We start from the raw sequence: 17,769 nt of genomic DNA on the forward strand, positions 1-17,769 counted from the left end.
CATGAAAGATTCTTTCAGGATAAATGCAAAAATATTTCAGAGTCATGATGTGGTGCCCTTAGACAAAACATCAGTCAGTCAGAACCTGAAACCAATGGCTGATCCCAGGACTGTTCAGAGATCGGACTTAGGTGCTGTCCCTATGGGTACAAGCTGGAAGGCTCACGAGATTCAGTTTTATTGAAATGGTTTTTTTCTTTTTTTTCTTTTTTTTTTTTTGAGGAGGAGTCTTGCTCTGTCACCCGGACTGGAGTGCAGTGGCCGGATCTCAGCTCACTGCAAGCTCTGCCTCCCGGGTTTACGCCATTCTCCTGCCTCAGCCTCCCGAGTAGCTGAGACTACAGGCGCCCGCCACCTCGCCCAGCTAGTTTTTGTATTTTTAGTAGAGACGGGGTTTCACCGTGTTAGCCAGGATGGTCTCGATCTCCTGACCTTGTGATCCGCCGGTCTCGGCCTCCCAAAGTGCTGGGATTACAGGCTTGAGCCACCACGCCCGGCCTTGAAATGGTTTTTGTCCAGTCTCCAACAAATTCCTCATTTTCTAGTCCAATGATAAAATTTTAGTTTTGTTCTTTCTTGGTCCCAGTTTGATGCTATTGACCGATCCTAAAAACACTTAGGACCTATTGAAACACTTTCCTCCATTGCTTCTAGTTCACCACTCTATGGGAATGTACTCTGGCTCCTGCGCTTACACTTTCATGGTATATTTGGTTGATCATTCTTTCCTTACTTATCATTCTCTCCTTACTCCTAAAATACTGTCATCTCCAAGGCCTGCCCTTTAATTTCTACTTCTTTTGCTCTTGCAGAATGATTGTTTTTACTCTTTAAATATGCTGATGACTCTGAAAATCTGCCATTTCTGCACAATTATTATGTGCCAGGAACTGTTTATCTCTTTATACATTTTATTTATTTAAAATTTTACAACAACCTAATGGTTATTTTTAGCATCCCTGTTTTGCATGAGGACCAAAAATGTGGCCTGTCTTGTTCAAGTCACAACTTGGAAGAGCTGGGATTTTATCTTAGATCTAACTACAAAATGGTTGCCTTAAACTTGGCATACGCCACTCAACATATTGCCTACCCAGATTTCCATCTTGAGCCTGAGACCAGGTCTTCACACAATTGGAGCACATTAGAGACATCAGTAAAAATGCTTTTAAATACAGTCTTTGTCCTTCCTGATTCTCAGATGATAAAAATCTTGGCAGATGGTTTGATGCATGGATCTTTATATTCAGCTTTCTATTAGAACATCACCAGGATGCTTCTCAAGAACTTTGATTTTTAACCTGAACAAAACCGAATCTACATTCTCCCAAATCTCCCCTTGTAGTTCTTATATTGTTAATATATCATAATTCACACAGAGATAGACATTTAGGAGTCATCCAAGAGCCCTTCTCCTCTCTCACTCTTCTTATCCTTTTGGCTCCAACTCCTATAAAATTCATCCCAGAGATATCTGGACATCCCCACTGGTACTGCCATCATCTGTCACCTCCTAACCAGCCTCCTTATGTCTAGTCTCTCCATACTCTAAGTGTGTCCTGCATCTTGCTGCTAAGGCCATTTTAGTTTTTCTAAGAAGTGTCTTTGGGTGACCATGTTAATAATTCTTTTATTATTTTCCACAAGGAAAATGAGGCAGAAAGAGGTTCAATATCTGGTCAAAATATCATCAAGTGAAAGCATCATGGCAGTTTAGTGGCACATTGGCCATTCTTGAATTTTACCTCTGCTATTTAGCCTTTTGAACTATAGTTCGGATTTGAGTAGATACAGGTGATACTTCAGGAAATCATGAGAGAACACGGATAGGGAAATGGAGGGATAAATAAATGATTTCTGTTTTTCTCATTTTGAATTTTAATGTTTGAAAGTAGAATTCCTAGAGTAATGTTCTGAAATGAAGAGAAACAAGGAATTAGTCATCTGGACCACATGTTAATTTAAAAATAAATTTTAAATAGTGGGCTTCACTACAAAAGCATAAACATTTGGGGATACATGCACATTAATTGGTAATCTAGTTGTGTTTTTCAACTTGCGAGGCATAGATCCCAAATGGTTTAGGAATTATATAGCAAGGAGTTGGTGAATCTGAATGTTGCTGTCTCATTGTCTATAAATTGGAAAAAAGGTAACTGATACATCTATGAAAATGATTTTTCAGATGTATAGAATGGCAAATGAAATACAAACTTAAAAGTGTAATAAAAGTCATAGTAGGTTGTTTCATTATGAGTTTTTCTATCAGTGGATACCTAAATACAACCCTTCTCAAGTAAGCAATTTGTTTGCTATTTTGATGTTGGGAATGGGCCTCACATACCTGAAAAGGTTAAAATGTATTGCTTTCTGATTAAAAAAAGAAGTAATGGGGAAAAGACTTCCTATTCAATAAACGGTGCTTGCATAGGTGGCTAGTCATATGCAGAAGATTGAAGCTGGACCCCTTCCTTACACCATATACAAAAATCAACTCAAAATGAATTAAACACCTAAATGTATAACCAAAAACTGAAAACTCTAGGAGAAAATCTAGGTAATACCATTCAGGACACAGACATGGGCAAAGATTTTATGATGAAAACACCAAAAGCAATTGCAACAAAAACAAAAATTGACAAATAGGATCTATTTAAACCAAAGAGCTTCTGCACAGCAAAAGAAACTATCAACAGAGTGAACAGACAACCTACAGAATGGGAGAAAATTTTTTTCAATCTATCTATCTGACAAACATCTGATATCAGAATCTACAAGGAACTTAAATTTACAAGAGAAAAACAAACAACCCCATTAAAAAGCGTGCAAAGGACATGAACAGACACTTCTCAAAGGAAGACATGCATGCAGCCAACGAACATATGAAAAAAAGCTCAACATCACTGATCATTAAAGAAATGCACATCAAAACCACAGTGAGGTACCATCTCACTGCAGTCAGAATGACTTTTACTAAAAAGTCAAAAAACAAAAGATGCCGGCAAAGTTGCAGAGAAAAAGGAACACTTTTACCCTGTTGGAGTGTAAATTAGTTCAACCATGAAAAACAGTGTGACAATTCCTGAAAGACCTGGAGGCAGAGATGCCATTTGACCCAGCAATCCCATTACTGGATATACAACCAAAGGAATATAAATCATTCTACTATAAAGATACATGCACGTGTATGTTTATTGCAGCATTCACAATAGCAAAGACATGGAATCAATCTAAATGTTCATCAATGACAGACTGGATAAAGCAAATGTTGTACATATACACCATAGAATAACATGCAGTCGTAAAAAGGAATAAGATCATGTCCTTTGCAGGGACGTGGGTGGATCTGGAAGCCATTATCCACAGCAAACTAACACAGGAACAGAAAACCAAAGGCTGCATATTATCACTTATAAGTGGTAGCTGAATGATAAGAACACGTGAACACACGGCAGGAAACAACACAGTAGGGCCTGTTGACAGTGCAGGGGCAGGGAGAACATCAGGAATAATTGTCTATGGATGCTGGGCTTAATACCTAAGTAATGGTATGATCTGTACAACCAACCACATGGCACACATTTACCTATGTAACAAACCTGCACGTCCTGTACATGTACCCTTGAACTTAAAAGAAAAGTTGGAGAATAAATAAATATTTAAAAAGATGGATTAAAGACTTAAATGTAAAACCCAAAACCATAAAAACCCTTGGAAGGCAACCTAGGCAATACCATCCTGGATCTAGTAATGGGCAAAGATTTCATGACAAAGACACCAAAAGCAAACCCAACAAAAGTAAAAAATTGCAAATGAGATCTAATTAAACTTAAGAGCTTCTGCACAGTGAAAGGAACTATCAACAGAGTAAGCAAATAACCTACAGAATGAGAGAAAATATTTGCCAACTATGTATTCAACCAAGGTCTAATATCCAGCATCTATAAGGAACTGACATTTATAAGAGAGAAACAAGGCTGGGCGCAGTGGCTCATGCCTGCAATCCCAGCACTTTGGGAGGCCGAGGTGGGCAGATCACCTGAGGTCGGGAGTTTGAGACCAGCCTGAGCAACATGGAGAAACCCCATATCTACTAAAAATACAAAAAATTAGCCAGGTGTGGTGGTGCATGCCTGTAATCCCAGCTACTTGGGAGGATGAGGCAGGAGAATCGCTTGAACCCAGGAGTCAGAGGTTGCAGTCAGCCAAGATTGCACCATTGCACTCCAACCTGGGCAACAAGAGTGAAACTCTGTCTCAAAAAAAAAGCAACCACCTTAAAAAGTAGGGGCAAAGGACATGAACAGTCACTTTTCAAAAGAAGACATACATGTGGCCAATTAACATATGAAAAAAAGCTCAATATCACTGATTATTAGAGAAATGCAAATCAAAACCACAATGAGATACCATCTCACACCAGTCAGAATGGTTGTTACTAAGAAGAAAAAATATAACAGATGCTGGTGAGGTTGCAGAGAAAAGGGAATCTTTACACAACAATGTGGGAGAGTGGAGAGTAAATTAGTTCAACTATTGTGGAAAGCAGTATGGTGATTCCTCAGAGAGCTAAAAGCAGAATTACAATTCGACCCAACAATCCCATTACTGGGTGTATACCCAGAGGAATATAAAACATTCTACCATAAAGACATGTGCATGGGAATGTTCATTGCAGCACTATTCACAATAGCAAAGACATGAAATCAACCTAAATGCCCATCAACGACAGACTGGATAAAGAAAATGTGGTACATATACACCATGGAATATTATGCAACCATTAGAAAAGAATGAGATCATGTCTCGTTCCTGAGATTCCTATGGATCATTCCATCCACAGGAATATGGATGGAGCTGGAGGCTATCATCTTTAGAAAACTATCACAGGAACAGAAAATATATTATTAGTTTAATGAAAAAATTAAACCCTAACTTTCTCCTCTGACAATCCTAATCATAACCTCCACACGAAGGAAAAGGGGTTAGTCTGTTCTCTAGCCACAAGTCTAACTTTCAGCAGCTAAAAACCCCATTCATCTCTCCTTAATGTGTTCAAGAAGAGCAAAGAGATCAATATTACTGGGATGTAATGAACTAGGGAGAGGGAAGGAAGTCAGAGATACAGTTGGAAGGCAATGGAGGTGGACTTTGTCAAGCTTTTGGACTAACAATTCGACTCTGATTTTCTGGGGGCCTGATACTCCAGGGCTCCTGATTCCTAGTTCAGAATCTATAAACAGCATCTACGACTGCACAGGGCGTATCTATGTCTGGACAGGGCACAACCTGGAAATGCTTAGGGGAATTCTGTTTGAAGAAAGCTTTTGTTAATTTAACACACATTGTGTTCAGGGACCTGGGCTAGATAATCTATCATTCATTGTTTTATTTAACACTGTAAAATTATACATTCCTCGCCCATGAAAATGTCCAGTTCATCTGTCTCTTTCACTCCCATACTTCTCTCCCATAGCCTGCGACCAAGACTCTAATCATCAGCTCCTGTTATTGCTCTCAAAAAATTAGGTCACTTACAGCTTTACTTATTTCCCTTCCAACTTAAAATATTCAAGCTCTATTAGCTAGTTTAGATTGGGTTATGTTGTAGTTACAAATGATCCCAAGTCTCAGACACTTACAACCAGAAAAGTTTGTTTGCACACTCCAGCTACATATTGATCATGGTAGGTTGTGATCCTTCTCTACATAATTTTCATTCTGGGTCCTTGGCTGGGGGAGTTCCTCCTACCTGGAATACTGGCAGAGGACAACAGTTGGTGTTGAGCTACATCATGGTTCTTAAAATTTCTGTTCACAAGTGACACCTGCCACTTCTGCTCACGTTTCATTGGCAATAGCAAGTCACCTGGCTATGCTGATATCAGTGGGCTAGATATAGCATAATCCTCTCCCAGGGAGGGGCACTGCATATTTTTGAGCAATGATAGAACATACTAAAAGTGCATCCCTATGGAGGCACACTCACTGTACCGGTCCTCCTGGGCCCTCTTATCCTTCTTCCACACACACTGTGCCAAACACAGAACCTGGATCCATTCCCCCGATGTCTTAACTCTGGCTCTCAGACTGGCCCAAGTTATTGGAGGCTCTGCCCTCTCTAATGGTGTCAGTCCACATTCATGCTTGGGTTTTCCTCCTTTGCTGGACCACCATGATGCCCATTCATCTTTTCGTTTTCCACTCATTAACTCTGATATTTGTCTGTTATTTTCAAGTTCACGCTCGCAATATTCCAAACCCTTCAGTACCTGCAGAAGATGAGCCTCCTGCTTTTTATGGAAAACGGGCCTATAAGAATAAATTTTTCTAAAACTTGTAAACCCTTCTCTGCATTCCTTTTCCCCTCTCTGCTCTGCTTTTCTCCGCAGCACTTATTTATCATCATCGACATACTTAGCTTATAAATCTTGTATGTTGGTTAACATTAGATGTCAACTTGATTGGATTGAGAGCTGCCTAGAGTATTGTTCCTGTTCCTGAGTGTGTTTGTGAGGGTGTTGCCAGAGGAGACTGACATTTGAGTTGGTGGACTGGGAAGGAAGACCCACCCTCAAGGTGGCTGGGCACCAGCCAGTCAGCTGCCAGAGCAGCTAGAACAAAGCAGACTGAAGAAGGTGGGATAACCTTGCTAGCTGAGGCTTCTGGCTTAGAAGCCTCTTTTTTTCTTCTTCCCGTGCAGTAAGCTTGCTTCCCTTCCTCCTGCCTTTGGACATCAGACTCCAGGTTCTTCCGCCTTTGGACTCTAGGACTTGCAACAGTGGCTTCCCCGAGGCTGTCAGGCCCTCAGTCTCAGACTGAAGGTTGCACTGCAGGCTTCCCTGGTTTTGAGGCTTTTGGACTTGGACTGAGCCAAATGAATATATACATAATCCATGTTTAATTGTGGGACTTTGCCTTGTAATCGTGTGAGACAATTCTCTCTAATAAACTCCCTTTTACATATATGTGTATCCTATTGGTTCTGATCCTCTGGAGAACCCTAATACATCTTGTTTATTTTTTCTCCGCTGCCTTTTCCTCTTCTTCTAGGCTTACCTAGACCACCACCATTCCTTCCCCCTTTCCTATTCTGAAGTAAAAGTTGTTTTTTCTCGCTTAGTGCATGGTATTCTGCCCATTTCCCATGGCTTCCCTCAGTCCTGCTCTGTTTATTCTTCTTGCTCTCTTAAGAGGAAATCCCTGCCTCTTCCTTGGCTTTTTCCAATTGGTCTACGTACCGGTTTCTGTTGTTTCTAGAGACACACTGAGATGTTTCACGTCTCACTGTCACTTCTTAGAAGGGCTCTCTCTACCTCGTCTGCCTGCCGAGCAACCTCTTGGGGAGACACAGGTACTCCTGAGTCATTGAACTTGAGCTGTTTGGTGTTGGCATGTTAATTTATGTTCTTACACCACCTCCCACTTCCTTAACGTCAAAAGACAAGAATAATTATTATTTTCCATGGTGGATGTGAAGAGTACAAATAACTTATACAAAATGCATTGCAGTTAGGAGAGAATAAATGGCAGGGAATGCCCTTATTAATGTTATTCTATCAGTATCAGCTCAGATACCATCTGTTCTGTGAGCTCGACTCTGAATCATATCTAGTTCTTCCCTGGGTTCATTGTGATCTATTCTTAACTGCTTTAAAACAGTAATTATTCTGATTCTAATTAGTGATCCTTCCTAGTAAAATTTTAATTTTTTAGATCTCTTTCTCCCACCCCTGCCCCAGCCTTAGCAGTATTTTCTTATTTCTTTTTTGTAGGTACAAGTTAAATCACTGGTGTTCTTTCACTTGTGGCTAAATAAATGTTTTGCTGGAAAAGTAAAGAGTTCCCAGTTCCATGAGATCTATAGTTCTACAAAATGAATATATACATAATCCATGTAAATATTTCACTTTTAAAACAGTTTTTAAATATTTAGATAAAATTTAATTTGTGCATGTGTGTATGTGTGTGAGACCAGAGATGGTGGGGGGTGGGGGGGGTCTCACTATGTTGAGCAGGCTAGTCTTGAACTCCTGGCCTCAAGCCACCCTCTTGCCTTGGCTTTCCAAAGTGCTGGAACTGCAGGCATGAACCATTGCACCCAAACTCACTTTTTGTTTTTGTCTCACGCATCCGTGTGAAGAGACCACCAAACAGGCTTTGTGTGAGTAACGAGGCTGTTTATTTCACCTGGGTACAGGCTGGCTGAGTCCGAAAAGAGAGTCAGCAAAGGGTGGTGGATTATCCTTAGTTCTTATAGGTTTTGGGATAGGCGGTGGAGTTAGGAGCAATGTTTTGCGGACAGTGGGTGGATCTCACAAAGTACATTCTCAAGGGTGGGGAGAATTACAAAGAACCTTCTTAAGGATGGGGGAGAGATTTGTAAAATGTAGATAGAAGACCTACTTTCCCACATTGCTTTCCCACATTGCTCTCAGGTTTAAAATACATCAATTAGGATACAGCAAAGTCTGCTTGATACTGAAAACTTTCCAGCAAGAATAATCCTTAGAACAAGTCATCTCTCGTCTTTGCTCTTGCCTGTAACTACTAAGTGACTACTCCATCTTCTGCGCTTAGGGATTTTAAATTGTTGGCATTTTTGATTTAGCCGGAATGCGTTGTACGGGGATATCAAACCTGCATGCTCCCCAAGCATTGACTGTAGTCTGATCATAGTAGGTCGTGCACATATAATTTTTCTATTTCTCAATTTATTTCAGTGCTGATGTAATTAGTAAAATGCGATTTAAGAGTGTTATGATACTCTTTTAAATCGTGATGTCTTTTCTTCATCAAAGAGATACTTAAAAGCACATAATCATCTTGTGGAGACAGGTTGACAAAATACTTTTTGAGATTCTAAAAGGAATCTTTGTACTTAAAATGTTTAAGGACCACTGATGTATTTTGGCTTCATGTATCAATCAGATTTAGATTTTATTTTATTGTTTTAGAGATGGGGGTCTCCCTTTGTCGCCCAGGCTGGAGTGGAGCTCACCGCAGCCTCAAACTCCTGGGCTCAAGCTATCCCTCTGCCTCAGCCTCCTGAGTTGCTGGGACTACAAGGGTGTGTCACTATTTTTTGTAGAGATGTGATCTCGCTGTGCTTCCCAAGCTGGTCTTGAACTCCTGGTTTCAAGTGATCCTCTTGCCTTGGCTTCTTAACGTGTTGAGATTACAGGCGTGAGCCACCACTCCTGGCCCCGATTTATTAATAGATTTTATAAGGACATTTTAGGCCTCACACATCAGTTTCTTAGAACAAGCTTTTCTCTGCACTGCATACCAAATCAGACGGTAGTGCGACAAATAAACGGTGATGATTTCCCTAAGAACAAATCAAGTACAGAAAACTCCCTAACTGTCAGCATAGCAGGTAGTCTGGACGGATCTCTGAGGCTATCCTTAAACAGGTGCACTGAGACGCAAGGTGCTGGAAACAAAAGAGCTCCTCCTTGCGCCCTCCCGCCGCCCCACTTAGTCCTGCTCCGCCCGGGCCACCCCGCGGCCCCGCCCCTATGCGCGCTGGTTGGTCCTCGCAGGCATGATGAAACTTCCCGCACGCATTACAGGAGCCAGGTCGGTATAAGCGCCGGCAGTCTAGCCGCCCGGCACGCTGTCCGCTGCCCGGCCTCAGCTCACCGTATCTCCTTGACTTGCTTACGCCCAGGTGAGCCGGACCCCGCGCCCCGCGCCCCGCGCCCCCCCCCACCCCGCGCCAGCACCCTCCGCATGTGTCCTGCGGCTGCTCCGGGAGGAGGGGGAGGAGGATGCGCTCTTAAGCCTGGCACCCGTCAGACGCGGTCCGGGGGCGCCTGCTGATGCTACGGCTCCTGCGGTAGAGAGGGCGGGGCGGACGCCTAGCGATTGTTGCGCAACTGGCAGCTAGCGGAAGGACCTCTCTGTCCTGGTCCCCTGAGGCGTCAAGAGGGAACCGCGACCGGGAGGCCGGGCTGCTCCGGAGAGAAGGCAGCGGCGGTCTGAACCCCTGTAAATGTTATATGTGTACTTTTTTTTTTAACTATGTGGCGTCGAAGCCTGTGGACATTTTCGCAGGCCGGGTCCCTGCGGCGAACGGGTCGGAGCGTGCTGGTGGCCAGGGCGCAGTCAGGCGTCGCGTGGTACTGATTTAGGAAGAAGAGACTCTGGCTTTATTACCGCCTCGGTGTCTGTGCTTTCCTCTTCAGCTGCCCCCGTCCTCACCTGGACCCCTCACCTTCCTCCTCCTCTCTCACCCCCCACCCCTGCCAGTCCCCACCCCTCTCTGTAGACTGCAAGACTTAACAAGTGACTTGCCGAGCAAACCCTGCCGAGAATAGGTCTGTTTAGGGACACAGGCGGCCAAGTACAGAAAAAGGCAGAAGAACTAGCGTGCCTTTTTCAGTGGATGTCATTTTACAGGGCTGGCTTCAGATGATTGTTATAGTTTTAAATAAAAGGACAGTTTTCTTCTCGGCCCTTGGCCTACATTATTTCTTTACTGTCCATTGCCCTGGGCGCTTGACTAATAATTTAACAGCAGTTTTTTGTTTTTTTTTTTTTTAATTTTAAATCATGATTCATAGCATTGCTGTAAGAGTAATTAGAGGTAAAATAGGGCTTGAGCCTGTCTGTAGTTGGTTACTTACTGACATCTTAACATAAAAGTAAGGTGAGAGGGTGAAGTTTTAAGTAACGTTAAGTGGAATAGAAATTAAATGCCCTGAAACTGCCGTGTCCGGTTCGGTAGGCGCTAGCTACCTGTAGCTGTTGAGCACTTGAAATGCTGGCTAGTCCTAATTGAGGTGTGTTGTGTTAACTACACTGGATTTTGTCGTTGGAGTAGGAAGAACAGTGTAAAATATCTGCTCGATAATTTTTTATATTGATTACATACATGTTAAAATGATACTATTTGGGACATATTGAGTTAAGTATATTTAAAATTAATTTCACCTTTTTCTTTTAATGGGGCTACTGTATATTTAAAATTACATACGTGGCTCACATATTTATTGGACAGCACTGCTCTAGAAGTTTAAGAAGAAATAAGAAACATGTTGAGAACAGGTCGCGGTAGTAGGAACTTTGCCCTCCTGTGAGACCGATTCCAATAAAAATAATAGGTTATAGTTTTAATTGGCCTTTTCCTACTAGAAAAAATAAGTGTACTTTACATACCCCTTTGTTCTCCCTCTTTCCCCTCCAGTTTAGTGTTTAGCGTGCATTTATTATAGCAGGATTAATACAGGGATTCACTAAGCAGCGTTAAGAAAACTTAGGTAAATGATTCCCTGATGACCACACTTGATTTTCAAAGCACTTTCCTAACCCATTTTTAACTGGTATAGAGTCAAAGGCAGATGGCTTATTAGTAGTCATCTCATTTAAGTCTTATGGAATTTTTCCAGTAAATCTCAAATAATTTATTATAGGCTATTTGGGCTATTTGGTCAAGTGCATGGAAGGGACAGCATAGGACATGTGGTACTTCATTTCCAAATTGCTTGAGATGATTTTCATTGTAACCATATATTATTTGGCTCTGGTTTTCTGGAAAAGCCAGCTAAACCTTTGGTTCTTTTAGATATAAATGAAATATCACCAAAGGATTGCTCAAAGTGACTTACGCAACTTGAATATATATTTTTTTCCTTAGGGTGTTTATCCCAAATTATCTGGGCATTTGCTTCAATTTGCAGTTTTTTTAAAAAAACACCAAAATAGTTATTTTTCAAGTTAGAGATGTTTTCATAAAAACAGTCATTTTGAGCTGGCAGCAGCCAAATAAAGTAGCCCTTTATTTCACAGTTGAGAATTTGAAATTGGAAAGTAATTAACATATGTAAGGATGACTTACTTGCTTCCTGGCTTATAGGGATGAGCCAAGTTTTTATTAGGGATGTTGTTGCTGTATATGTCCCACCTAATTTGCTTCCTTAGTGAACAATGCAACTTTGAGACAGAAATATTTGACAACATTTTTGTCACTTAGGACATTTTGATAGTGAACATTTTGTATCTTCTATTAACTTAAAATGTTTTATTTGTTATAAAGCCAGGATATCTGATATCAAATTAAATTGTTTTCTTTTCCCTTTAGATTTTCTTCAATCACATCTGAATAAATCACTTAGAGGTAACCTAGATGTAATATAGTGAAATGCTTAAAAGAGCTGTGTATCTTAGTATTACACTTAACAGCAGTATGATTTTCTGTTGTACCCATTATATTGTACCTGCAGCTAGTTCGGATAAAGAGAGGGCATTTAACTGTCAAGACAACCTGAGAGGAGACTCTAGTAATCTGGAAAGTCTCTTGGATCTTTGAGGCATTTTGGCATGGAGAGAGTGGGGCTGGGATCTCTGGCTAGGCTGGAGCCAGCCTGAATTTGTATCTATATCTTGGAAGCAAACTTAGAATGCAGAGACAGATGTGGCCTGGATGCTGCCAGCTCTAGCCAACCACTAAATCCTAAGGTGGGAGAGATGCAGGCTTTGACTAGGTGCTAAGCTGCTGTAGCCCGTTGAATGTAGAGGTTACTATATTTTCTGAATGCCTGTAAGTACATTAAATCATTCTCTACTCCCGTGTGCCTGCCAACCTAATGGGGAATCCCTATAGAAAAGATGGTTTAAATTTTAGTCTTTGAAGTGATTTATGCATGTTTCTGGAATCAAGATTTAATGCAGACTTGGATTGGATATTGAATATTTTTGATTTATCTGCTTTTATCTCCATAGAGAGCTTATAGCTTCATTGCACCATGTGTGGCATTTGGGCCCTGTTTGGCAGTGACGACTGCCTTTCTGTTCAGTGTCTGAGCGCTATGAAGGTTGCACACAGAGGGCCAGATGCATTCCGTTTTGAGAATGTCAATGGATACACCAACTGCTGCTTTGGATTTCACCGGTTGGCAGTAGTTGACCCGCTGTTTGGAATGCAGCCAATTCGATTGAAGAAATATCCGTATTTGTGGCTCTGTTACAATGGTGAAATCTACAACTATAAGAAGGTAAGGAGAAAGAAACCAGATGTCTGGATGTGATTAAACTTAAGAGTTTGTTGGCCACGATGATATTACATATTCTGTATCATGCTTTTTACTTTGCAAGGCACTCTATGTTCGTTATCTCATGTGCCCTAAGTATGTAAATAGGGAACTGATGAATAAAAAGGTGAGTGAAATGACATGGTCACAAAAGAAGTGATAAAAATGAGAATTACAGTTCAGTTTCTTTGACTCTTAGAATTTTTTCTCCTTCTCCCCAGCTTTTCATTTCGAAAAAATTTCTAACACACAGAAAAGAACAGAACAGCGAGCACCTAGATTGAATAGTCATTAATGTTTTGCCATATTTGCTTGATTTTTCTTTTACACACACACACACACACACATTTTTGCCAAATCATTCGAGAGTACAGTGCAGATATTATGACACTTACTCCTAAATATATAAGCATTTATCTTCTAAGAATAAGGACATTCTTCTACATAACATCAATGCTATTATTAAACCTAAGAGTCCATAATACCACCTAATATCCAGTTTATTCTTAAATGAAATTTCCCTAAGTGTCCCAAGAATTTTTTTTTTTTTTGAGACAGAGTCTCACTCTGTCACCCAGGCTGGAGTGTAGTGGCGTGATCTCGGCTCACTGCAACCTCTGCCTCCCGGGTTCAAGCAATTCTCCTCCCTCAGCCTCCCAAGTAGCTGGGACTACAGACACCTGCCACCCTGCCCAGCTAATTTTTTGTATTGTAGTAAAGACGGGGTTTCACCATGTTGCCCAGGGTGGTCTGGAACTCCTGAGCTCAGGCAGTCTGCCCACCTTGGCCACTCAAAGTGTTACCAAGAATATCTTTATAGCTGGTTTTTGTTTGTTTTGAGCTAGATTTCATTCAAGGTTCATGCATTTGGTTGTGATGTTTCTTGGTATTTTTTGAGACTTCTTGATAGATAACCTGTCATGCATTGATAAGAGGTTTATATCCTAATCACATTTTGGACATTTTTATCTCTGAACAATAGCTTTTGTCATTGTTTGTTGCCTGCTCATAGGAACACTCTTAATAACGGTCTTCTCATTTAAAAAGTTTTAAAATAGTTATTCAGGAGATTCCTTTTACACATTTCTTTATTCCTTTATTAAGGGCCTACTGTGCACCAGACATCATTTTTCTAGGTGATTGGAGATGAAATGGTGAAAGGGAAAGGCAAGAATGGACTTTCCTGCTAGTGGGAGGTAGAAGAAGAGAGTATTAAAACTTTTCTCTTTCTGAGTCAAATCAGTGTCATATACGTGAGAATGCCAGGTGGTGGTATGGCATTGTCAGCTTGGCTTTCCCCTTAAATGAAATAGGAAACGCCCTGCTTCCTTGAACAGTGTTGTTTCTTTTTATTAAAAAGTTACAAGAAGTTAAATATTTTGAAAATAATTAATTTCTATTCTGAATTAGCCGAATGTTTTATTTGTAAAAGTAGAGAAATTTGTTCCACAAGCATCTAAGCTTATGTAGTTGGGTCAGCTAGCAAACTGTCTAATGAGCAGAATGTATATTTTAGGCTTATATAAAGTATTCAAAAATCCCCCCCCCCCCACCATACCTCCTTTTTGGTAAAAATAAAGTTTACCACTACAATAAAATACAGCCAGAGGTGTGCTGGGAGTAGAGGGAGACTGAATGAAAAACAGGAGGAATGGGGTCAAGGCTAGAGCAAAGAGCAGGACCATCTCCCTGCAGGGGAGTATCAGGGGCCTGCAGCCAAGTCAGATGACAGCATGACTTCAGGAGGTAAGATTTGAGGGCTTTTATCTAAGATGCAGCATTGGAATTTGGTTTCAGGGGAGTAGGAAGTGATACATCCGTTACCCAAAGGACCCTTCTCCTTTTTAAATAAATTACCTGCAAAGTTTAGGCCAAAGAGGTGGGCAAGGTAGATTTTGGAAGCTGTTGCTTGCTAATATCAGTGAATGCTTTATAGTCACTAGCCCTTCAGGCAGTTCAGCCCAGAACAGTCAGCAGAAGACTGTTTCCAGACCCCACCTGCTAGTTATAGATCATCCCTGATAGAGCAGAGAGGGGTGACCAGGTAGTGACTTTACAGTCACTAGAGGCAAAGCCCATTTTTGGACAGTTCAGTGAGGGCTTATAGACAAAAGATCCACAAATGATGGAGTGAGCTGCATGGAGGGTGAAGCATATTTATGGGTCATGCACATACATAATAGGTTTACTTTTTGAAATTTGAAAGCATGTTTTAAGCTTATCTAGGATTTCCACCTGATTTAAACCTCTTGTTTCTCTAATATCAGCCAAAAACCTGAGTACAAGGTTCAAAGAGGAATATATCAAGGACTTTTCATCCTCATAGTTTGCCAGTGATGGTGGAGAGTGTCAGAATTGGGGAGTAGCCCAATCAAACCTTCCTGCTCTGCATGCAGTGGCAGACAGTCCCTTTGCTCTTCCTTTGGGGCATGCAGACTAATAAAGTGCCACCATCATTTTGTCTATAAGTAAGGAGTAGCTTTAATGCTACTGCAGTGGTGGAAGCACTGGGCATTGTCGTCCACCCCTGGGGACCAGCAGCTTTGTTTTGGATCACGTATCTGTTATTGTGATGTAGCCATTTATTTTTCATGGAATGGTGCCAAATGATGTTTGTCCCTTTGCTTTACATTTTTATAGCTAGGACTTTGAAGCTGAACTGGAGGAACTTCTTAGCCAATACTATCTTCTCAAACCAAAAATTTTTAGTTGCAGAAGACACATTTTTTTAGTGTCATGGCAACCAGGCAACGTGTTATCTTAACTTACATTTAGAGGTTGAGCATCCCTAATCTGAAAATCTGAAATTTGAAATGCTCCAAAATCTGAAACTTTTTGAGCACTGACATGATACTACACGTGCATTTTGATGTCACAGTCAAAATGCAGGTGTAAAACACACAGTTTATTTGGTGTGCCTAGGGAAAAAAGACCCTCTCAGCCCCCTTCAGCTGCAGTATAACTTTTCTACACATGCCCGGATTTCCCCGTGCAAGCATACCTACAAAGAGTAATGGAATGGCACATGTGCAAGCTGGACACACCAATGGCAGGATCCAGGATCCCCACAGATGGGACCTCTGCGCATTACCCATTGTGTATTTTTGCTTATTTTCTGCTCTGTGGTGTTAAGATACTGAAAATGTCAAAAAGACCTGTAGATATTTCTTTGAGCAGCAATGATAAGGAAAAGTAGAAACATAACACAGAAAGTCAAGCTATAGGAGAAATTGGACTATAGTGTAAAGGTTTAGATTACATGATGAAAATGTGTGATAGAGATCTTGAAAGGCTGGAGCTACCTGCATTCATAACAGAACAAGAGGTCATGTCAATTTATAAAATCGAAGAGAGACTTCCAAGACAGAAGCCGTTGTTAATGAGGCAGATGACTCTGGAGAAACACTTAAAAAAGTCATTTGGCCGAGTGCCTCCTCAACCTCAGAGGACCCGCTTCCTGGTTGCTCAGCTGTTTCTGATATTTCTTCTCACCTAAAAGAAAAAAAAAATACAGTGTACAATAACCTTTTAATCAAAACACAGCATTGTCGGTAGAGTCTGAAAGCCTGCCATTGTTTGTATAGCTGTTTAACTGCTGATACAGGTATTCTGGTGATACTACTATGCTACTTATTATTTTCTTACTGTGTTAATGGTAGGTCATATTTTTTACTTATGTATGAATAAGTGTATGAAAATGATTGCTCTTTAGTAGCATATAAATTCAGAGTCAGGAATGATGATGGTCAATGATGTCAAACAGCCACAGATTTGCCACATGGTAGCTGAGATAGTGACACCTTTGCTTTCTGATGGTTCTATGTACACAAACTTTGTTTCATGCACAGAATTATTTGAAATATTATATAAAGTTACCTTTAGGCCATGTGTATAAGATATATGAAACATAAATGAATTTCATGTTTAGACTTGGGTCTCATCCCCAAGATATCTCACATATATGCAAATATTCCAAAATCCAAAACACAACACTTCTGGTTCCAAACATTTCAGGTAAGGGAGACTCAATCTGAATATATATGTATTACATACATAGTATGTATATAATATGCATTTCCATCCCTCCACAGATTACTGTTCTGGCACATTCCCATTATATTCTGTTTATCAGGCTGCAACTAAAATTTTCATGGGTTCAGCTTTATGTTGAACAGAATTTGCAGATTATGAATTGAAACAAACCCTAGTTTGATAATGCTGTGATTCTCTTAAATCACCAAAGTGCGTGAAAGGATTATAGAGCTCAGAAATACTGAAGCAACTTTGCAATAAAAAATTATTAGTGAATGTACAAGGAGTCTAACATTTTGGTTTTGCTATTGCTTCATAAGATGCAACAGCATTTTGAATTTGAATACCAGACCAAAGTGGATGGTGAGATAATCCTTCATCTTTATGACAAAGGAGGAATTGAGCAAACAATTTGTATGTTGGATGGTGTGTTTGCATTTGTTTTACTGGATACTGCCAATAAGAAAGTGTTCCTGGGCAGAGATACATATGGAGTCAGACCTTTGTTTAAAGCAATGACAGAAGATGGATTTTTGGCTGTATGTTCAGAAGCTAAAGGTAATAATAAATTTTTCTATAGACTTTCGTTATTGTCTTGGTTGTATGTTTTCTTTTAAATTATATTTGAAAATCTCTTAGAGAGCAATCCAGAATTTTACAAGTGACTAATTAAGTTATGAGTCTTTACCTTTTATTAAAAAAA

The 17,769-nt window shown here is 40.5% G+C and overlaps 1 protein-coding gene across 3 annotated transcripts in view; it reads left to right on the top strand.

Annotated features, from left to right (window-relative positions):
• The first annotated feature begins 9,538 nt into the window (after nucleotides 1–9,538).
• Nucleotides 9,539–17,769, top strand: part of ASNS (asparagine synthetase (glutamine-hydrolyzing)) — a 20,038-nt gene continuing 11,807 nt past the window's right edge. Inside the window, exons 1-3 of one of the 3 annotated variants that reach the window (XM_023224855.2) lie at nucleotides 9,539–9,673; nucleotides 12,727–12,998; nucleotides 17,387–17,624. In XM_023224855.2, the coding sequence (XP_023080623.1) occupies nucleotides 12,750–12,998; nucleotides 17,387–17,624 (487 nt within the window). In that variant the 5' untranslated portion in view covers nucleotides 9,539–9,673; nucleotides 12,727–12,749. Of the gene's footprint in view, nucleotides 9,674–9,839; nucleotides 9,994–12,088; nucleotides 12,122–12,726; nucleotides 12,999–17,386; nucleotides 17,625–17,769 lie in introns of those variants that run through there. The other 2 variants (XM_023224856.2, XM_026449343.1) reach the window with 2 other exon arrangements.

This window comes from Piliocolobus tephrosceles, chromosome 8 (assembly GCF_002776525.5).
Source record: "Piliocolobus tephrosceles isolate RC106 chromosome 8, ASM277652v3, whole genome shotgun sequence".
Lineage (NCBI taxonomy): Eukaryota > Metazoa > Chordata > Mammalia > Primates > Cercopithecidae > Piliocolobus > Piliocolobus tephrosceles.